Source organism: Biomphalaria glabrata, chromosome 1, assembly GCF_947242115.1.
Source record: "Biomphalaria glabrata chromosome 1, xgBioGlab47.1, whole genome shotgun sequence".
NCBI classification, from domain to species: Eukaryota; Metazoa; Mollusca; class Gastropoda; family Planorbidae; genus Biomphalaria; species Biomphalaria glabrata.
This window is the reverse complement of record NC_074711.1, coordinates 45826862-45849104: the sequence shown is the minus strand read 5'-3', so window position 1 is coordinate 45849104 and position 22243 is coordinate 45826862. Positions and strand designations below refer to the sequence as shown.

Below are 22243 nucleotides of genomic sequence, written 5' to 3'. Positions count from 1 at the left end.
CTTATATTTGTAAATAAAGGCAATTATATTGAATATTGTTATAACATTTATGCATAAAGTTTTATTTTCCAAAATTAAATGCTATATGTGTATGATGTACGAAATACTAATAATTTACCGATAATGTTTATTAGTTTGTTTTAAAAAAGAAATCATTTTTCGATGCAGATTTTTTGAATCCATTTAACAAATCCTTAGATCCTACAAGACAGCTGGAGCCTAAATTTATAACTATATGGCTCCTTCTGTCTCGGATGACAATGGATGAGCCTAGATGAGTCACTGACTTTTGGTTTCGCCTTGAGACGGGGCAGAATCTGGAGTGACTGATCAAGCCAATTCTGGAGAGGCAGAGTTTGCCGCAGTTCGTGTATGTATATGCATCGGTCTTAGGGCTAGCTGACAGAGCAGCTTTCTTGTTCTTTCTCTTGACTGATGCAGCTTCGTTTCTTTTGCTCTCGGCGAAGTTCGTACCATCACGTACAGTCTGTCACCATGCTGTCCGGTCTTGGGCTATCTCTTTCCACATAGTTTCGTTGATGCATGTGGTTCTCATGTCTCGGTTGCAGACATCTCTGTAGGTTTGTCTTTGGCGGCCCTTGGGTATGACTCCCTCAGCAAGCTCAGCGTATAGTATGTCTTTAGGGATTCTTCCATCTGGCATGAGAGCGACATGTCCGAGCCAGCATAGTCTTCTCTGTCTCAGAAGAGTATAGATGCTGAGCATTATTTATCAGTTTCTAAACATCCTGGTTGGAGACATGATCCCTCAAGAAAATGCATATTATTTCGGCCTGGGAGAGGCTTATTGTAAGGCTAAAATATTGACAAGCATCTGCCAAAGCATTCACAAGCCTTTGTAATCCTTGTGAATGAGATATGAGTGCCGCATCATCGGCGAACAGCAGTTCCCTTATCAAGAGACGATTTCTCTGCGAAATCTGGGTAAACTCGTTCTGATATGATCTGCAGTATTACTATAGTATAAGCTTTTCCATCTATGTTAACTTACGTACTTAGGCTTCAATCCTCCCGCGCCGTTAGGCCGCAATCTGTCTCCACAAAGATCTGTACCTTCTTAGCCATTTTTGTTGAGTCACATTTAGTTTTTTTTTTCAATTTTGGCCAATGACTTCCATGTTTCACATGCACATGTTGCTGTTAGGATGACGATTGTGTTTAGGTGTATTTTTGTCTCGAGTCCAATAGCCACGCTTGTCCAAATAGGCTGCAGCCTTTGGAAAATGCTCCCTGCCTTTCCTATTCGACAAGCTACGTCATGGTAGGCATCCCCATCATTTGTTATGATGCTGCCAAGATAAGTGAAGAAGTGAAATAACTGTTGCAATCGGAGCGGTCACCTTTATATGTTTGTAAATTACTATGTTGGAATCCTTTAATTCCTGGGGGACCATTCCTTGCTCCCAGCACAAGCTTAGCAGTTCATGGAGTGGCTTAATTGGGGCATGCTTTCTTGCCTGAATGGCTTCTGTAGGAATGCCATCTTCTCCCATGTGCAAGCATGTCAATGGCTGTGCTCAGTTCCTTTATAGAGGGCGTTTCGTTTAATTCGCTCAAAACTGGTAGTGATGGGAAGTTGGACAAAGCGTTTGGCGAGATGGCATTTTCTATCTGGTAGAGTTCGGCATAGTGCTCTATCCATCGCTCCATTTGCAAGACACGATCTTTAATGACTGAACCAGCTTTTGACTTGAGCGGGACACACTTGCTGGTGAGAGGTCCAAAGGCTATTGTTCACGCCCTCGTATAGTCCTTGACAAGAATAAACAAATATTGTAGGCTCCTGTTGATGAAAACAAGCTGATGGCTATGAGCTTCAATAAATCTAGTGTTTGAGAATGTTACAAGGAAGGACTCTGAAAGAGAAAGTTGCTCTTATGGTGCTGCACGTAGAACCAACAAAACGAGTAGGCCTAAGTTGTAATAGCTCCTCCTTCGTGGTCGAAGATGAGCACATTTCTCATTTCCTATGGACTTGAAGATGACTGTAAAGTCCAATCATCGCTTTAAAAAGCCGGCCGCATACGTGGCATGGGTGGGTTAGGTCAGTTGCAAATAGGCATGCTTCTTCTCTCAGCTTTTTGTTGGTTCGGCGCTCTTTCGCCCTGGCCACTCTTCTTGCTTCAAATCTCGAGACTCCGAGACTCACAGCTTCACGCCATGAGGAGCGATCGAGAGCTAGTGCTTCCCAGCCGTGAATGTCGATATCGCATTCCTTGAAGGAGCTCTTAAGAGTGTCTTTCTAGCGCTTGTATTGGCCTTCCTGTGAGTGCTTTCCTGCACACAACTCCCCGTAGAGAAGTCGTTGGGGAAGGCGTTTGTCTGGTATGCGGACTACATGTCCCGCCCATCGAAGCTGGGACGTTTTTACTATCGCATTGATACAGTACAATTGGACAGCTTTAATATTTCTGTGTCTGGTATGTGGTCGAACCAATGCACCTTATGGATACTCCTTAGACAGCGTAGGTGGAAGGAGTTAAGCTTTTTGGTGTGACGGGAATATAGGGTCTAGGACTCATATAGGAGTGACGGGAGGACTACAGCACCGTAGACTTACCGTTTTGAGTCCTCTCCGTTTCCACACTTGTTCTTGAAGTCTGCCAAAAGCAGCACTGGCACGAGCAACACGGAAGTCAACCTAGGTTGGCGTTTGCTGATATGGAGCTTCCCAGATAGACAAACTTTTTGACGTTTGCTAATTTCTGGCCATCTATGAGAATGTCTGGTTCTGTGACAGATTTATTTGGAGGAGGTTGGTGCAGCACTTGTCTTTTTTTACATTAATGGTGAGGCCAAAATTTTTGCAGGCTCTTTTGAAGGTCTTCTTCGTTAGCTGCATTTAGGGCACAGTCATCTGCGAATAGCAGGTCTCTGATGTAGTCATAGTTTACCTTGGTCTTTGCTTTGAGTCTCTGAGCGTTGAATAAACTTACATCGGTGCGATATCGTATGCCAAGTCCGATGCTTTCTGTGCGAAAGGCATCTTTCAGCATGGCGGTGAACATTATGCTGAAAAGCGTTGGAGCCAGCACACAGCCCTGCTTCACGCCATTTGAGACAGGAAAAGGCTTGGAGTAGTATCCGTTGTCTTGGACTTGCTTGCATGTCATCATGGAATTGGTGCACCATTGTTATGAATTGATCCGGGCAGCCGAATTTGGACATGATTTGCCAATGGCCTTCACGACTGACATTATCAAAAGCTTTAGTCAAATCTATGAATGCAGTATAGAGATTTGAATTTTGCTCTCTACATTTCTCTATGAGTTGGCGGACTGCAAAGATCGTGTCAACCGTGCCTCTACCCTGCCTGAAGCCGCATTGACTTTCCGGAAGTTGGCTAGTTTTTAGGTGGTTTAGTAGTCTATTTAATAGCACCCAAGCCTGGCCAGAATCTTGCCAGCAATGCAAGCCAGCCTAAGCTGTAACAATGAAGGTGGCATGTATTTTTACACGATAGAGAATGGTGTCAGGATTGGCAGATGATTTTTCTCCTGACAATGTAGTTACTTGCACTTAAAGACGTTGAGTCAACTTTAAATCTTGACATGGTGGCTACAGCATATCACTAAATGTGTCCACTTGTTGTTGATAACCCTCCCAGACACTTACAATAGTGATTGTAGTTCTCAATGAAATTACAACCTGCCCACATTTCACATTGAAAAAGATAACAAAAGATTATTTGTGTTTCCTCATAAACTCCTAGTGGGCCCATGTCCACTTTTTGGTAAGCAATACAGGTAAAAAAGCAAAAGTGCTATTAGATTTAGATTACAATAGCACTTTCTTTTGTTTTTTTTAACAAATGAATTTAACTTGTTATTTATTATAGTATGTTTGTAAATATTAAGAACCTTAGATAATCTGTTAACAACAGGTGAAAATAATATGTGTGGATATGAACTAGTAAGTACAATATGTACATGAAAATAATGATTTCGATCACTTACAGCCAATGCACATGTACACTCAAAATTGTTCCATTTGCATTTTTTAAATTTATAAATCTGTAGCCAAAGGAAAAAAAAAAATACATTTTGAATAGATTTGTAGTAAAATATGCAAACTAAAAGAAATACAACCATGAACACTTTAAAAAATGATGCCTCATTTAAAATATCAAAATGTCACTTTTTTGTGTGTAAATAATGGAGGTCATTTGCTGCCTGTACTGAATGTAGTTTTATTTGCCAGACTTGTCTTTGTAATGATTTTCTAGAGACATTGTTTCATTAGTTCTGAATGTGAAACTTAAATTTATTCTGATGAAATATTATTTGAATATTAAATACTTTGGTAAGTGGGGTGGGGTAAAAAAATTTTCTTAAATGTTTTTTTTTTTGTTGCTGTTTTATTTGTCACAAATCAGATCCAAAATAAATTGAACAAAGATTTTTTTTCAGGAAAAATATTTATTTCAATTTAGGTAGAATTTCTTGTCTAAGAAATGTTCCATCAACAAAAAGTACAGATATAAGCTAGTACACAAACACACAAGACAGAAACATATTTATTCAACAAATAATAACTTCATGTAACATTACAAGGATTCAATTCATTTATCTCATCAGATGCAAGATGATACATATGCAACTGATATAACTATATGACACATTCAAGATGATTCAATTGATATAACTCAACGACTCAACTGACATATATGCATATACACTTAAGTCATAATAAAGTTGATAAATGAAATCAATGGATTCAACTTCAGTAAAAAAAAAAACACTATCAAATAAGATTCCTCACAATACAATGGGAAATGTATGATATTTATATACTACAAAACAGATCCATTCTATGGAAGAAGTCGTACAGTAAGTCTTGTCTTATGAAGACATTTCCTGTTAAAAGAAGTAACAACTTTATTACATTAAATAAAAAGCAGGCAAAAGAAAAAAAGCTTACTTTAAAAAAAAAAAAGCTTATCTTAGGGAAAGAACCACTAGTAACTGCCATTTATCTTAAAATGGAAGGGTTTAGATCTCTTTCTGCTATATAAAACAAAATTAATTAATTAGTACTAATTGATTAACTAATTGGTTAATTTTTTTATTAATTCATGTATTGTCATTGACTATGAATAATATGCAAAATTTCAACTAGATCTAAGAAACAAGCACAATACAAAAAGTACTTTTAAAAAAAAAAAAAAGCTTATATTAAGTGTAGCATATATCTTGGATCAGTCATGTAATGAAATTTGTAAAATATCTAAACTAACAATTAAAAATCTGTGCAATTAGAAATATTTTTTTTTATTTTTTGTTACGCACAATTTCATGCTGTTGGCATTCTCAATACACTATGATCCTATCACTTGTCTGGACCAGTTGAAAAGAGGTAGGGGGGAAAAGAATAGGGTATCTGGGTGATCACTTTTTAAATGTATTTTTTAAAAAAAGGGAGCGACCTGAATTTGAACTTGTGGGCTAAAGCCTTCTCAAGTAACCACTCTGCTAGTGAAGAGTCTATGAACATGGAAGATTGTATAGTTATCTATTGTTTCTATTTCATGGTCGTTGTGCTGGACACATGACACCCTCGTTAACCATGGGCCACAGAAACAGATGACCTCATCTTGTCAGGATCAATGAATAATTGTGCAAAGTTTCAACTTTATCCGAGAATGGGAAATGGGTGATAAAACATTTCCAAACTTTTTACCAGACAGACAGATAGATAGACAGACAGAGTGAGCTGATATAAGCTTTGTAAAAAGTCTCAACTGTGAGGTCAAAGATAAATTTGAAGTATTAACTGCACTTGTGGTAGATTAAACCCTTGAGATACCGGGTATAGAAAAGCACCTGCACAGAGATTCTAGGGAGTAAAATGAAAGAGAGAATATCCACAAATACCAGAGGGAAGAGCAAAAAAGCTAATCTAAGAACTCAGTAGAATGACAACCTCCATATCTATTCCAGACATCCTTCCAGCAGCAAAATTAATGAAGGCCAACAAAAGTGTAAAAAGTGGAAAGGGCGCAGGCCCAGATGGAAGCACTTGAAGCAGACCTCAAAACCTCAGCTGAAATACTACATCCAAATCAGTCCTAAAGTATTTTGTTAGTTGTTTTTTTTTTCATAAACTATGTAGCCAGAGTCAAACTGTCAACTTTATGCAATACTTAAGAATAATCTATTAAGATGGCTTGTTACCTAAACCTATAAAAATGATTCATTAAACCTTTTAGTTGAATGTCACAAGACTAAATTTTCTAAAGCTATATTGCAACAGTACAGTTAAACCAGTCAATAATTTCCAATTTTCTACTTTGTTAAACAATATTTTCCCTTACCTTTCCATGACACGACTACTCTGCCCTATTTTAGTAAGACCTGGGAATATAGTTTAACAACTAACGATAGTTAATTATTTCTTTAAAAAAAAAAGCCAAAAACTTACTGATCACACTTGCTGACACACTTGGCTGCTTGCTCTCCAGTTTCAAACTGAACAATGGCTTTATTCTGAGATCTAATTAAGTTGGCTCCCTAAAAACAAACAAAAAGATCAGCCATATCAAACTATCCTAATTTAATTTATAACAACAAATGTTCTGTAGTGAATTATTGGCCATAAAAGAATACTTTCTAACAGTAAATCAAGGAAATAAAGTCAGTGACTTGTTTTGATCCTCAATTTAAATCATATCAGCTATGATAAATAAACAATCCTATATTGTTCCATGCATACAAAAAGCATGGGTGTGAGACAATTTTTAAGTCTTATAGGAGAAAATTGAAGAGTTTTATTGAGTTCTTTTGTAATGATAATAATGCATAATTTGGGATCTAGTATTTCTGTCATAATGTTTCAAATAATGTGCATGCAAAATTAATTACTATTTGGATGGACTATAAATAGCCATAGCACTATTTAGAGGGCAATGAACTAAAACTAGTGCTCTTGAACAGCTGTTAGCTTCTTTTAAAAAGATTATATGAATGTGCATTCATTATGTAAATCAAAAAGTTTCTTTGCAATTATTTCTAGCTTGAAGGTTTGAACAGATTTTTAAGATCTAAAGGAAACTGACAGCAAAGCTGCTTTTTCCCGAAGAAGCAACTAAAACACAGAAAAATAGTGAAATTTTATTTATTTCTAACTATCATTTATACATTATAATTAATTAAGCTATTTTTCATAATTCTATTAGGGGGAAAAGTTAACTCCTTAAAATATAAAATTTGAACACATTCTAAAATTCTTTCATTACCATGACATGGCCAAAATGTCTGCAAATTTTAATGATAGTTTCTCTAGTCGCTTGCTGGGGGACATTTAGAATGACAATTTTCTGTGGTCCACTATAAACATCAACTTGTTGATTCAAGGAAATCTAGACAAACAAGAAACAAAAACAGTCGACAAAATAATTGTATTTCTTTTTACATATATTAGTTTTAAGATTAATACATTCATCATTCAACAAAATTGTAAATACATCTTTAGAAAACAAAAATCAAAGTGTCAAAGTAAACCTAATTTGTTGTAATTATACTCACTGTATTTGGTCTAGAAACATTGGAGTGCACCACACGTACTTGTGGGGTTGGCTTAACATTATGAATAATTGATCTAATTTGTCCACCAGTGGTCGGCTGAACATGTTGACCAATAGTCTGAATCCTCTGACCAACAGATGGCATCTGATCATGTGCATGGGTTGAAGAAGTTGAAGCCTAGGGAAAACAAAAAGCAAAGCCAAAAGTGTAAGCAGAAGAGAAAGTTTCATTGAAATGTGATACCCTTGCAATTGGTAAAGAACATAGATACTTCTAAGAGACAACTTTCTGGAGAATGTTTTTATCTTATGTCTTTGTAGTGTTCTGGCTGATCTAGAGATTCAAAAAAAAAAAAAAGCTGCATTATGCCAATGATTTTAGTAAAATTAATAATTACAGCTCTCTACAATCTAGAGAAATGTCACTAGATGTATCTATAATTGGTTTCAAGATGTGAAAACTTCAAATTCTAGTCCCTCATGAAAATAACAGCCAAGGCTAATTAATCACATAATGGTGAGATAGTTTGTTACAAAATAGTTTGTTGGACAGTAATGAATTGTATTGCTAATAACTTGTTAACTACACAGAATTTGATAATTTAGCAGAATTTCTAACAAAATAAAATTTAACAATGTGCATTCATAGTTCCCATGATAAACAGTACTTTTATTCTTTTTACTCTTTGTTTGCAGATCTTAGGCTGGATGTTTCGGCTGAATGTTTCGGCTGAATGTTTAGGCTGGATGTTTAGGTTGAATGTTTAGGCTGGATGTTTAGGCTGGATGTTTAGGCTGGATGTTTAGGCTGGATGTTTAGGCTGGATGTTTAGGTTGAATGTTTAGGCTGGATGTTTAGGCTGGATGTTTAGGTTGAATGTTTAGGCTGAATGTTTAGGTTGAATGTTTAGGCTGAATGTTTAGGTTGAATGTTTAGGCAACCCTTAAGATAGCTTGTCCTTATTTTATATCCCTTTCTTGTCCACAAAATCTACAAATATGTGTCAGTGATAAGAGATGGTTCAGTGCTGAATATAGCAAAAGTTTTTATATTTCTTGTCCACAAAATCTTCAAATATGTGTCAGTGATAAGAGTTGGTTTAGTGATAAGAGATGGTTTAGTGATAGGAGATGGTTCAGTGCTGATATAGCAAAAGCTTTTATATTTATGATTCTGAGCAATTATTTTGCCCCAGACAACTGTTATTAAATAAATTTTCTTCAGATTTCTGCTGCTGTGTGGACTCAGTATAATAGTGAATGGAAGTTAATTACATGACCTTTACTACAGATATTTTGTTGCTATTTAGAATGTAAATTGCTCAATTAAAAAGATAAATAATAAAAAATATTTGTTCAATGAATACATATAACTATATATAACAATATATACATATATATAGTATAGAGCCTCACTCGGATGAATAATTTGTTAAAGAAGGATATACACCCGAAGTCATTTTGGGAATATTTTTCTAATTACGAAAAGTCCTCCTACAGTCTAGACAAACCACAACTCACGTTGTGTCATTTTACAATGCATCTTTTGCATAAAACTATTGGGTTATTATTGGCTTGCAAGAAAGTCTTTGCAGTGTAACTTCTAAAATGGTTATGTTTTGACATTTAATATTGCAAATTAGAATATTCATTATGGCTTAAGTTCGAAGCATCAAGTGATGTAAAATCTCTAGGTTATAGGGTAAAGCGTGCACCTTGTAACAAAGTAAAATAGCACATTTTTTCCTAAGAGACTTAAGAACATTGCGTTAGTATTCCAAAGAAGCATTATTGAGGGGCATCTCAGTTACGCCAACCACCTTTCAGCTCACAAAAAAAAGTGCCCTGCCCAGAGTGACTGTTGGACTATAAGAAGTTTATACCATTTCGCAGGAACATCGCTGTTTGTAGTGCGGTCTTGCCACCATATGTCCATGATGGTGTGCAAATATCTTTGGTGAAGGCATTCTAGAAGTCTTAGTTGCTTTCTATAAAGTACTCATGTCTCAGATCCACAAAGAGGGGTTGAGAGAACCACTGCTTGGTAGACACTGATTTTTGTAGACAGGCGGAGCAATTTATTTCACCACACTCTCGCTTGGAGGCTTCCAAAAGCACGACTATCCTTGATCGCATGTCAAGTGAAGTTATCTACCACGTTAAGGGATGTCTATACGCTGTGATCTTTGGGTTGAGTAGGTTTTATTGGGTGACTTCTGGAACATGACTTCTTCAAACTTTCATAAGCTCAGCGCTAATTCTATGTGTAAATTATTAAATTAAACCATTATAACTTATAATAGAGTTCTCGTGGTCTCCTTATTTTTAAGGAGCTCCTGGATCTCCTGAAACTCATAAAAATGGCCTTAAAATAGACAAAATTGTCATTTTTGGGTGTCAATCAATAAGGTAAATGCCAATCCTACATGTGATAAAAAAATGGCATCATCAGCTTTTAATTTAATAAAAATAAAATGCAAAGACAAATTTATTTTCTAATACAAAATCTTAATTTTCACTTATCATCCTTATCCCGACCCTGATTGGGGGCGTGCAATCCATTTCACATAGAACCCCGCAAATGTTAGGGCTGGCCCTGGTTATCATGTTCAGTGTGTGCAAGTAAGGCATAGATAAGCTGTGTTATAACCGTTTCCTATGTTTTGGTATGGGACAGTAGACTTAGAAGCTTGAACACATTGCAATAATTCACCAGCAAAATAATAACAAAGTAAAAGTTACCTACGGGTCTACACAATTAAAGTGTAAACAATTTATAAAGCCTTTTAAAAACAATAACTAATCATACATCAACAAATTTAATTTCATTATTTTTCTTCCATAGTTACATAATAGATCAATCTACAATAAGATGGTGCGCAAATGTTTAATTAGACCAATTGATTCATTAAAACTTGTTCTAGTTTGCGAAAAAATGTCTCAGGGTACTGCTGTGAGCCTAGTGACGTAAGTGGTGTCAAGTTTTTTTCCCTTTGACGTCATGGAAAAAATTTCATTCATAAAACATTCTAGCCAAAATAAATTTTTTGATAATAATGTTAGAGCTGTTTTCGAAATAAAATTTATATATATACATATATACATACATACAAGAATGGCTCGCTTAAGAGTATATATATATTGAGTATTAAATCAAAGTTAGACATGTTTTATTCCCAGGGAATGAAACAAAGTCCAACAACAAAATCAATATAGAGCTTATCATAAAAGTTTTCTTTTTCTTAATACCCTGAATTGCTGCAGATAATGGATAAGCAATTCATTGGGTTATATTTGACACTACAAGTAGTCAGCAATGTGAAGGCAGCATATGTTAAACCTGACCATTGGGGTTAAAGGTCATTTTTTTTTTTTTTTTTTAATTAGAAGAGTAATTTTTTAAAATTGATCACCATTTTCCAAAGTATGTCTGCTTTGCTTTGTTTTTTGTATTGCATTTGCATTCAAATAAATTATCATGTAAGTATGTGAGTTATTTGTTAAGTCCTTGGTCAAAAGAAACATGCATGATTGATTTTATTAGCAAATCTTGTGATTTATCATCTGATGTTTGAGGGAATTTAACATTAGTATACATATCTGTGATTTACACAGCAAGTTGATAACGTTTTTGTTATCAGTGTTGCCTATGGACTATTGGCTTTGATGCTCTTTCACAAAAGCAGGTCTAGCATCAAAGAGCCTCTGATCAAATAATAACTGTGTAGCTATAAACGTCAGATTTCTTTGAAAAGGTGATATTTAAGAATAATCTTGTTTGCCTCCAGCTAATATTGGACCAGTAACCAACTAGATTTCTTTGAAAGGGTCATATTTAAGAATAATCATGCTGTTAGTCTCCAGCTAATACTGGACCAGTAATCAACTAGATTTCTTTGAAAGGGTCATATTTAAGAATAATCTTGTTTGCCTCCAGCTAATATTGGACCAGTAATCAACTAGATTTCTTTGAAAGGGTCATATTTAAGAATAATCATGCTGTTAGTCTCCAGCTAATACTGGACCAGTAATCAACTAGATTTCTTTGAAAGGGTCATATTTAAGAATAATCATGCTGTTTGTCTCCAGCTAATACTGGACCAGTAATCAACTAGATTTCTTTGAAAGGGTCATATTTAAGAATAATCATGCTGTTTGTCTCCAGCAAATATTGGTAACCAACTAGATTTCTTGACCACATTGCTTATTGAACACCTGCAAGATGTTTTACTACAGACCAACACTTGGAACTAGTTGAATATAATCCAATTTGAAGGGCATGGTACAAGTAACAAAGAAAATACAAACTGACTTGTAAAATGTGAGACTTCTGTAGTAAGAAGTCTAAGATGTAGAGTTATGAATAGTATCATAAAGTAGAGTTAAGGCTCTGCAATGTCTCCAGGAGGTTCACAGAGCTTAAATGGAAAAATGATCTCACTACCTTTTCAAATATAATTTTTTAGTTCAAAAATAATAACTAACTTGCAATATGCTCAATTTTAATACTAATTACTAAAAAGACAATCCAACCAGTATTAGAAAATGAATACTTATAAACACTGCTTATATTCTTGACTGCAAAGAAGGACAGCTAAGAAAAGCCCAAGTAATGCTACAAAGAGGGAGAGGATATGAGCAATATGAAGTGTTGGAATTAGATAAAAACAGCATTCCATTGAAATATAAAGTTACAGAAGAGCAAAGAATATTATATATATTATCTCAGTAACAAGGCACCCAGTGTTGATTTGACCTGGCCATGGAGTGTGAAACAAAATTGGCATAGTTGGTACTTTATAATTTATTTTGAGCTTTATTTTGAACTAGTCAACCAGCAACGTAGCATACGCCGCTATATTGCAGGGCTCGCCTTAGGCCACTGCAACCTATGCGACCACAGTGGGCCCCGCACTTTCATTGGACCCACACTAATTCAAGGTGTATAAATTATTAAATTAAACCATTTTATAACTTAACAGATTTCCCGCACCCTCCTGTCGATTTACCAGGAGCTCCTGGAAATCTGAAATTTCAAAATATACGAAAAAGTCCTTACAATATATGAAAATATATAGACAAAAATTGTCATTTTGGGTTGTCATTCAATATGGAAAACGCCAATCGTACGCGTGATAAATAAAAACAGCTTTATGTATTAGCTGTAATTGTGTAATCTGGTGAAAGAAGCTTCTCGCCCCTCAAACTAATGAAGAATTACTTGAAGTCAACAATTCTCAAAGATAGATTGAAACATTTGGTAATTCTTGCTATTGAGCGTAATCTATGTAGGAAACAGAATTATTATGATATACTGTATGACTTGAAGATAGTTTACTTCCTAGTCCAAACCTCCCGCAGGATGAAGGGGGATGGGAGCTGGCAGGGTTTGATAAATCCAAATGACAGTCCAGCGCGCAAACGGCATGACCAGGCAGCCATCCGTAGTGACAGGTGAATACTACTTGTTCTCTCCCCCCACCTCTTGTTTTTTCGAGGGGGTAACTCTATCCGCAGAAATAAAAGAGTGATCTTTCCTTTACTTCTTCTTCTCATCCAAACTCTTGAGCCATGAAGAGAATTATATATATAGTTTCCTTTGCTAAACCTTAAGAATTTCCTTCTTTCAATGTGTTTATACCAAGAAGGATGATATGAAAGTGTGATTAAATAAGGCTCTATTTTCTTTAGATGATGGTGATATAGGATTATGAGCTCAAGAAAATTATTTTATATGCCTTTAAATGTGTTATATATAAAGTTTTGTGAAATTATGAATAAATATCATTTTTTGTTTTTAAATTCGGATCATATCCTAGATCTAGAGTAGTGCTAGGGCTGTTGACGACTTGTCCCACAGTTGGACATTTTTCATTTTTTCTAATGGTAGTGAGATGGATAATTAGCTCAAGATTTCCTTTTCATATGTTTGCAACGTATTTTAATATAAAGTTTTGTGATAATACAATAACAAAAATATTTTCTTTTCAATTTGGATTTTGGATTTTCCCTAGATCTAGTCTACACCAAGATCCTGGAGACATGTTCACAGTTGGTAAATTTTCATTTTTAATGCTCATAAACAAATAATAAAATAATTGTTAGATTTATAAACATTCATTTGTGATATATAACCAAAATATCTTTAAACAAGGTTACAAAAAACAGTTTGTGTAGAAACACAAACTCAAAATCGGTCCCCGAAAAGGTCCATCCAGGCAGGCTTCAATATTTTCAGAAAGAACATGCAAATGAAATTATATCAAAGACAAATGAGAGATAAGAATGGAGAAAGAAGGTTAACAGATCTTGTGTAGTGCCCCAACGGTCCCGCAGATCAAAGGATAGGTGAAAGTGAATGTAAAGTTAGATGTGAACCTGGCCTAACTAGTTCCCCTTTTAGACCTTGTGGTCTATAGGACAGATGATGTAAAGTTCATCTGTTTTTGTGGCCTACGATTAGCGAGGGTGTCATGTTGCCAGCACAACGACCAACCGCCTATACTTTTCCCCAACTAATGTCAGGTACCCATTAGAGCTGAGTGGACTCAGAGGCGCCCAAAGATTCCAAAGTTGAAAATCCCAGTCTTCACCAGGATTTGAACCCGGACCCCCAGTTCGGAAGCCAAGCGCTTTACCGCTCAGCCACCGCGCCTTCCTAGGCCTAACTGATGTCTTATAATTGATCCAATTTTTTTTGAAAAGGCTCAATCTCTTATTCGAATCCTAAAAAAAAAAAAAAAAAAAAAAAAAATTTCCGCAATAAAAATTTTTTTCATAAAAATGAAGTTTATAAGATTACTATTCATTTTAAATTAGGTCTAACTTATAATGTATACTAATTAGCTTTTTCTCTTTAAAAAACTGCTTGCATAACTGATTTTAAAAATAAGATTTTTCGCTTTCAGAAAAAAAAAAGTAGCCATTGCATCAGAACTTTGAATGGTCTAAAATATTGTGATGTCGGATTTTCAATATCTTTTCTAGTTTACGAGATCTAAACGGTACGGACGGACAGACATTTCGCACAAAGCTAATAGCGTCTTTTCCCCTTTCGGGGGCCGCTAAAAAGCAAAGCTTATACTGAGAGCAATTGTATCACTTAGTTTGGATCAATCATGTAATTAAATTTTTAATAGATCTAGACTAGCAATAATAAATCTGTGCGATTAGAAATATTTTTATGAATTCTTTTGGTTTTGCACAATTTCATGCTTTTAGCTTTCTCAACGTGCTCTGATCTTATCTGGGTGAAGGTTCCCCTGATAACTTTTTAAATGTATTTAATAAAAAAAAAAAGTTATTGTTAGTTTCAATGACTCAATAATTTTCTACACAGAGTATAAAGGGACTAATTCAACTTATATCACTGCATAGATGCACAGATCTGTCAAGTACCATTTCTTTCCCTTGTTCAATACAAACAAATAATTAATTACCAATAGTTAATTAACTAATTGGTAAATTTTTAAAAAAATTTATTCTTGTTTTGTCAGGTGCAAGAAATAATTGTGCAATATTTCAACTTGATCTGAGATTGAAAGTGGCGAGAAATAAGGTGTACAAAAATTGTAAGAGACAGAGTGAGTTTTGTAAAAAGGCCTTGTATTCTCCTGTAATTCTATCACAAATATAATATTCACTGATAAAAAAACAAATATGTTATACATTTAATTGAAACATGGTTTTGCAGTCTGAAATGGCCAAAACATTAATGTGGGAAATAATTCCAGAGAAAAAGAGTTAATGAAAGTTCAATTGAAGATTATTCTTTCCTACATGTCTATTGAGTATATTTACTAAAGAGTCACTATAAAGAATAATGTGTCAGTATGTTTTATTTTGTATTTTAGTTTTGTGTGACCTGTCATGAGGTTTTAAATATTCTTGTGGACAACAAGCCAATTAAGTTGCTGCCCCAATCTTTCCATTATTCCTTTTTTTTTTAATGCCTACATTTCTTATCCAATATTTTACAGATGTTAGTTCAAAAAAGAAAATAATAACGTCTACTACGCATTTCATTTGTCAATCTAGTCATGCATGTTAATCAATGACTTAAATTCTGCTAAGTTGTTGGTTTTCCTGGCTGATTCAGTCAACCCATTCCATTCTATGGCACTAGGGAAGAAGGAGCACTACTAAGAATTTTTTCTAGCGTATGAAATAAGAAATGTGCCTCTATCTTTGTGTCTATCTAAGTTTTTGAATAGGTTTTATTTTTCTATTTGTAAGTTATGGTTCAGTGTTTAATGTATTATAGCTACTTTACTTTTTATTCTTCTGTCCTGAAGTGTCTCTAAGTTTAGTGATTTTACTAATGGTGTTACTATAATCAAAATTTGAATGTTCGTTTGTTAGATATCTTACTGCTCTATTTTGTATTTGTTCTAGTTTCTTTATATTTTCTTGAGTTGAGGGATCCTAAACAGAGAATGCATATTCTAATATTAGCCTAACTAAAGTTAAAATAGTATTTTGGTTTTATATTCTTTATTGATTTGTAAAATTTCTTTTAATAAACCCCAATATTTTGCTTTATTTTGATTGTATGCTTTATTGGAGTCAGATTATATGTCAAATTATGTAAAGACAAGAGTAATTAATTGACCAATACATAGGTATTAACTCAACCAGCCTGTGAACCTGTTTTATCTGGAATTCCTTAAAATGCCTATTACCGTTCGTTAACCTGCTAAAGCATGATTTTTAAAACCATTGTATTATGTAGAACAATTGCATCAGAATTTAAAAATAACAAAATGTGGTGAAACTTTTATAATAACCATTCACTGCATGTGTTTACATCAACTTTGTGTGGATTGAGGTAAACAGTTTCAGAAAATTGACAATAGAATTTAATTAGGCATGTAGAAGGTAGGTCTAAGCTTATAAGAAGCCTTAAGTTAATCAATATTTTAGTTGATTTAGACTCCTAAAAGTCTAAATAAAATTTTACTTACATTAATAGAGAAAGTGACAGCTTAATTAATAAAAATGTGAACTTTTGATTAGATCTGGAGCTAGAAAGAAGGTGCATGACTCTCAGGAGCTCAGGCAAAGTTACATCTCGGGACTGAGGGCTGGTAGAGTTAAGTTATTTGGATGAATCCAACACATTGTGTACACACAATCAGAATTGGACAAGTTCAACTTTGTACCAGGTCAAACTAGATGTTATATAGCGTTAACTCACCTGTCTTGTAGGCGATTGAGAATAAAAAGTATGTCCAGACTGGTTCTGTGCTTGGTAATTGAGAGCAGTAGAGTTATGGTACTGCTGAGCTGGTGCCACATTATACAGTGAAGAGCTGTTGACTGTCTGTGATACAGTGTGCTGCTGCACTACTGGTGGTGGAGGGTGTGTGTAAAGCTGAACTGGAGGCTGATAAGAATGAGCATAACTTTGTCCTTGAGGTGCATAATGTACAGCCTGATGAGCTATGGTTGGAGGTGCAGACTGAAACCTGTAGGGATCAACATGCTGCTGCACCACTGGCTGTGGCTGTTGATGCAGAACTGACTGGGGCTGTTGGTGTACCAATGGCTGTGGGTGCTGATGCAGAACTGACTGTGACTGTTGATGTTGCACCAATTGTTGCTGGGGTTGTTGGTTCAGCACTGGCTGTGGCTGTTGATGAGACATCTGAAACTTTAGATCCTGGTTGGAGGTTGCAGGAGTTAAAAACTGTACTGAAGGGGGAGGAACATTTGTTGGTATCTTCTGTAATCTGTATCTTGGATCTGATAAAGTTGTAGGTCCTCTGAACCTGAGACTAGTGCCTTGGACTAGACTCTGTGCAGCTGAAGTTGGTACAGGAAACCTAAGCTGATTAAATGAAGGTATCCTCTGAGTGTTCAAGTTACTTGCTGGTCTGTATTTTACAGCTGAGCTAGCACCCTGTCCCTCATAGGATGTAGAAGGCCTGAGTTTATTAGGCATAAGTTTTCTAGGAGTAAAAGCCTGCTGTGGCATGATTTGGGTTTGCTGAAAATTCCGTTGGAACATAGTTGGCTTATTGGCATGTGTAGCCTGTTGAATCAACTCCTTTCGGGACTGAGAAACTTGAGGAGCAGACTGTTGACTGGGTGGTGGACCAAGTCGAGAAGCAACTCCAGCACTAATAGGTTTAGCATTACTGGAAGCAGCAGGAATATTTTCAGACTTTACTGTTACATTTGGTGTTAGTTTTCCTGACAAGTATAATAGGGAGGTCAATTATGTTTTCAAAGCTTAAAACTATTGAAACATTCAATGCTATATATTTTAAGAATATGAGAAATTGCACACAAGAACAGTTTTACTACCCTAAAACATTTAAAAAAAAGAGTTAAGTTCCCCTTTCAGAACTTGTGATCTATAGAATTTATCAACTTTCAACAAAAAAAAAGGTTAATCTGCTAGATCAACTGTTCATGGTTATATATTGACAATGAAATAAATAATATTCAAAATATACACCTTCAGATTTCATTTTTTCTTCTAATTCTTTTCGTTTCTGAGCAGCCTGTTTTTGCCTAGCCATTTCTTTTTGTTTTTTTATCAATTCTCTTTTCTTCTTCTGTTCTTCTAAAAGAGCTTTCAATTTCTGAGACTCCTCATCTAAAGTTTCTCCCTTAAAAATAAAGAGAATTGTATAAATGCAGTTAGTAAAATAAAGAATTAAATTTTCCATCACTTTTTTAACAGTTACCCGAGAAAAAGCACACAATTTCCAGACAAAAAAGTGTAAGACAAAAAAGCACAAAATTTCCTGACAAAATAGCACAGGCTTTTTTTTATAATATGCATAATAAGTATCAGATTTTAGTAATTGAAGTTCCTGAGCAAGTTTTTTTGTTGAGGCTTTTACCGTCTTCATCCACACTGGTTCATTCATGGTACAATTAAGGTAACAACTGAGTTATTCATGCAGGGCTTCTCAGTACAAGCACTCATTCATCACTATGCTGTACCTCTGTTATATGCACTATTGACATCTTAACAGGAAGCTGAGTCTGTTCAAGTCTTCAGGAATCTCTTAGAGCTAAGAACAACTCTTGCTCCACAGAGTGTGATATTAGAATTTGAGAAGGCAAGTCAAAATGCAGTAAGCACAGTATTCAAGGCAATCAGATATGTCGGTTGTGTATTCCATCTTTGGAAAAAGTCTCTTGAGTAAAGTACAAGTTGAAAATCTTGCAGCTACATAATAATAATAAGGCTTGTCTTCTAGATTAATGAGAAATGCAGTATTTCTAGTGGCTATGCAGCCCCAGCTGTAACCCACATATTTTGCCACATTCAGTGCTTATTGCATTACATATTGCAATTTTACATTTTTGCTTTTTCTATTATGTTTGCATATTCATATTTTACTATATCTAAAGTGTTTACTACAAAATGACAAATATTATTAAATTAAAATTAAAGATATTTGTTATGCGCTATTTTGTCAGGTCAACCTTTTTTTTAACAAAATCTCTTTCAATATGCACCTAATTCCTTGAAACATATCATTGCTTTTTTAAAGTGAACTTCCCTTTGAACATCTCTCACTTGGAACATTTCTCTCCCTTTGAACATTTACATCTCTCTCCCTTTAAACATTTACATCTCTCTCCCTTTAAGCATTTACATCTCTCTCACTTTGAACATTTACATCTCTCTCCCTTTGAACATTTACATCTCTCTCCCTTTAAACATTTACATCTCTCTCCCTTTAAACATTTACACCTCTCTCCCTTTAAACATTTACATCTCTCTCACTTTAAACATTTACATCTCTCTCCCTTTAAACATTTACATCTCTCTCACTTTGAACATTTACATCTCTCTCCCTTTGAACATTTACATCTCTCTCCCTTTAAACATTTACATCTCTCTCCCTTTGAACATTTACATCTCTCTCACTTTGAACATTTACATCTCTCTCCCTTTAAACATTTACATCTCTCTCCCTTTAAACATTTACATCTCTCTCCCTTTGAACATTTACATCTCTCTCACTTTGAACATTTACATCTCTCTCACTTTGAACATTTACATCTCTCTCCCTTTGAACATTAACATCTCTCTCCCTTTAAACATTTACATCTCTCTCCCTTTGAACATTTACATCTCTCTCACTTTGAACATTTACATCTCTCTCACTTTGAACATTTACATCTCTCTCCCTTTGAACATTTACACCTCTCTCACTTTAAACATTTACATCTCTCTCACTTTGAACATTTACATCTTTCTCCCTTTAAGCATTTACATCTCTCTCACTTTAAACATTTACATATCTCTCACTTTGAACATTTACATCTCTCTACCTTTAAACATTTACATCTCTCTCACTTTGAACATTTACATCTCTCTCACTTTGAACATTTACACCTCTCTCCCTTTGAACATTTACATCTCTCTCCCTTTAAGCATTTACATCTCTCTCACTTTAAAATTTACATCTCTCTCCCTTTAAACATTTACATCTCTCTCACTTTAAACATTTACACCTCTCTCACTTTAAACATTTACATCTCTCTCACTTTAAACATTTACATCTCTCTCCCTTTAAACATTTACACCTCTCTCACTTTAAACATTTACATCTCTCTCACTTTGAACATTTACATCTCTCTCCCTTTAAACATTTACATCTCTCTCACTTTGAACATTTACATCTCTCTCCCTTTAAGCATTTACATCTCTCTCACTTTGAACATTTACATCTCTCTCACTTTGAACATTTACACCTCTCTCACTTTAAACATTTACATCTCTCTCCCTTTAAACATTTACACCTCTCTCACTTTAAACATTTACATCTCTCTCACTTTGAACATTTACATCTCTCTCCCTTTAAGCATTTACATCTCTCTCACTTTAAACATTTACATATCTCTCACTTTGAACATTTACATCTCTCTCCCTTTAAGCATTTACATCTCTCTCCCTTTAAACATTTACATCTCTCTCCCTTTAAACATTTACATCTCTCTCACTTTCAACATTTACACCTCTCTCCCTTTAAACATTTACATCTCTCTCACTTTAAACATTTACATCTCTCTCCCTTTAAACATTTACACCTCTCTCACTTTAAACATTTACATCTCTCTCACTTTGAACATTTACATCTCTCTCCCTTTAAGCATTTACATCTCTCTCACTTTAAACATTTACATATCTCTCACTTTGAACATTTACATCTCTCTACCTTTAAACATTTACATCTCTCTCACTTTGAACATTTACATCTCTCTCACTTTGAACATTTACACCTCTCTCCCTTTGAACATTTACATCTCTCTCCCTTTAAGCATTTACATCTCTCTCACTTTAAAATTTACATCTCTCTCCCTTTAAACATTTACATCTCTCTCACTTTAAACATTTACACCTCTCTCACTTTAAACATTTACATCTCTCTCACTTTAAACATTTACATCTCTCTCCCTTTAAACATTTACACCTCTCTCACTTTAAACATTTACATCTCTCTCACTTTGAACATTTACATCTCTCTCCCTTTAAACATTTACATCTCTCTCACTTTGAACATTTACATCTCTCTCCCTTTAAGCATTTACATCTCTCTCACTTTGAACATTTACATCTCTCTCACTTTGAACATTTACACCTCTCTCCCTTTGAACATTTACATCTCTTTCCCTTTAAGCATTTACATCTCTCTCACTTTAAAATTTACATCTCTCTCCCTTTAAGCATTTACATCTCTCTCACTTTAAACATTTACACCTCTCTCACTTTAAACATTTACATCTCTCTCACTTTAAACATTTACATCTCTCTCCCTTTAAACATTTACACCTCTCTCACTTTAAACATTTACATCTCTCTCACTTTGAACATTTACATCTCTCTCCCTTTAAGCATTTACATCTCTCTCCCTTTAAACATTTACATCTCTCTCCCTTTAAACATTTACATCTCTCTCACTTTCAACATTTACACCTCTCTCCCTTTAAACATTTACATCTCTCTCACTTTAAACATTTACATCTCTCTCCCTTTAAACATTTACACCTCTCTCACTTTAAACATTTACATCTCTCTCACTTTGAACATTTACATCTCTCTCCCTTTAAGCATTTACATCTCTCTCACTTTAAACATTTACATATCTCTCACTTTGAACATTTACATCTCTCTACCTTTAAGCATTTACATCTCTCTCCCTTTAAAATTTACATCTCTCTCCCTTTAAACATTTACATCTCTCTCACTTTAAACATTTACACCTCTCTCACTTTAAACATTTACATCTCTCTCACTTTAAACATTTACATCTCTCTCCCTTTAAACATTTACACCTCTCTCACTTTAAACATTTACATCTCTCTCACTTTGAACATTTACATCTCTCTCCCTTTAAGCATTTACATCTCTCTCCCTTTAAACATTTACATCTCTCTCCCTTTAAACATTTACATCTCTCTCACTTTCAACATTTACACCTCTCTCCCTTTAAACATTTACATCTCTCTCACTTTAAACATTTACATCTCTCTCCCTTTAAACATTTACACCTCTCTCACTTTAAACATTTACATCTCTCTCACTTTGAACATTTACATCTCTCTCCCTTTAAGCATTTACATCTCTCTCACTTTAAACATTTACATATCTCTCACTTTGAACATTTACATCTCTCTACCTTTAAACATTTACATCTCTCTCACTTTGAACATTTACATCTCTCTCACTTT

General features: G+C 34.7%; 1 protein-coding gene across 2 annotated transcripts in view; it reads right to left on the bottom strand.

Annotated features, from left to right (window-relative positions):
• Positions 1-4404: 4404 nt before the first annotated feature.
• The window catches only part of LOC106052353 (RNA-binding protein 33-like), a 65624-nt gene continuing 47785 nt past the window's right edge, over positions 4405-22243 (bottom strand). For both annotated transcript variants that reach the window (XM_056039269.1, XM_056039276.1), the window contains exons 12-17: positions 18006-18159; positions 16740-17737; positions 7545-7721; positions 7256-7378; positions 6442-6530; positions 4405-4877 (exon numbers count right to left, since the gene is read on the bottom strand). In XM_056039269.1, coding sequence (XP_055895244.1) covers positions 4832-4877; positions 6442-6530; positions 7256-7378; positions 7545-7721; positions 16740-17737; positions 18006-18159 — 1587 coding nt within the window. In that variant the 3' untranslated portion in view covers positions 4405-4831. The remainder of the gene's footprint in view (positions 4878-6441; positions 6531-7255; positions 7379-7544; positions 7722-16739; positions 17738-18005; positions 18160-22243) is intronic.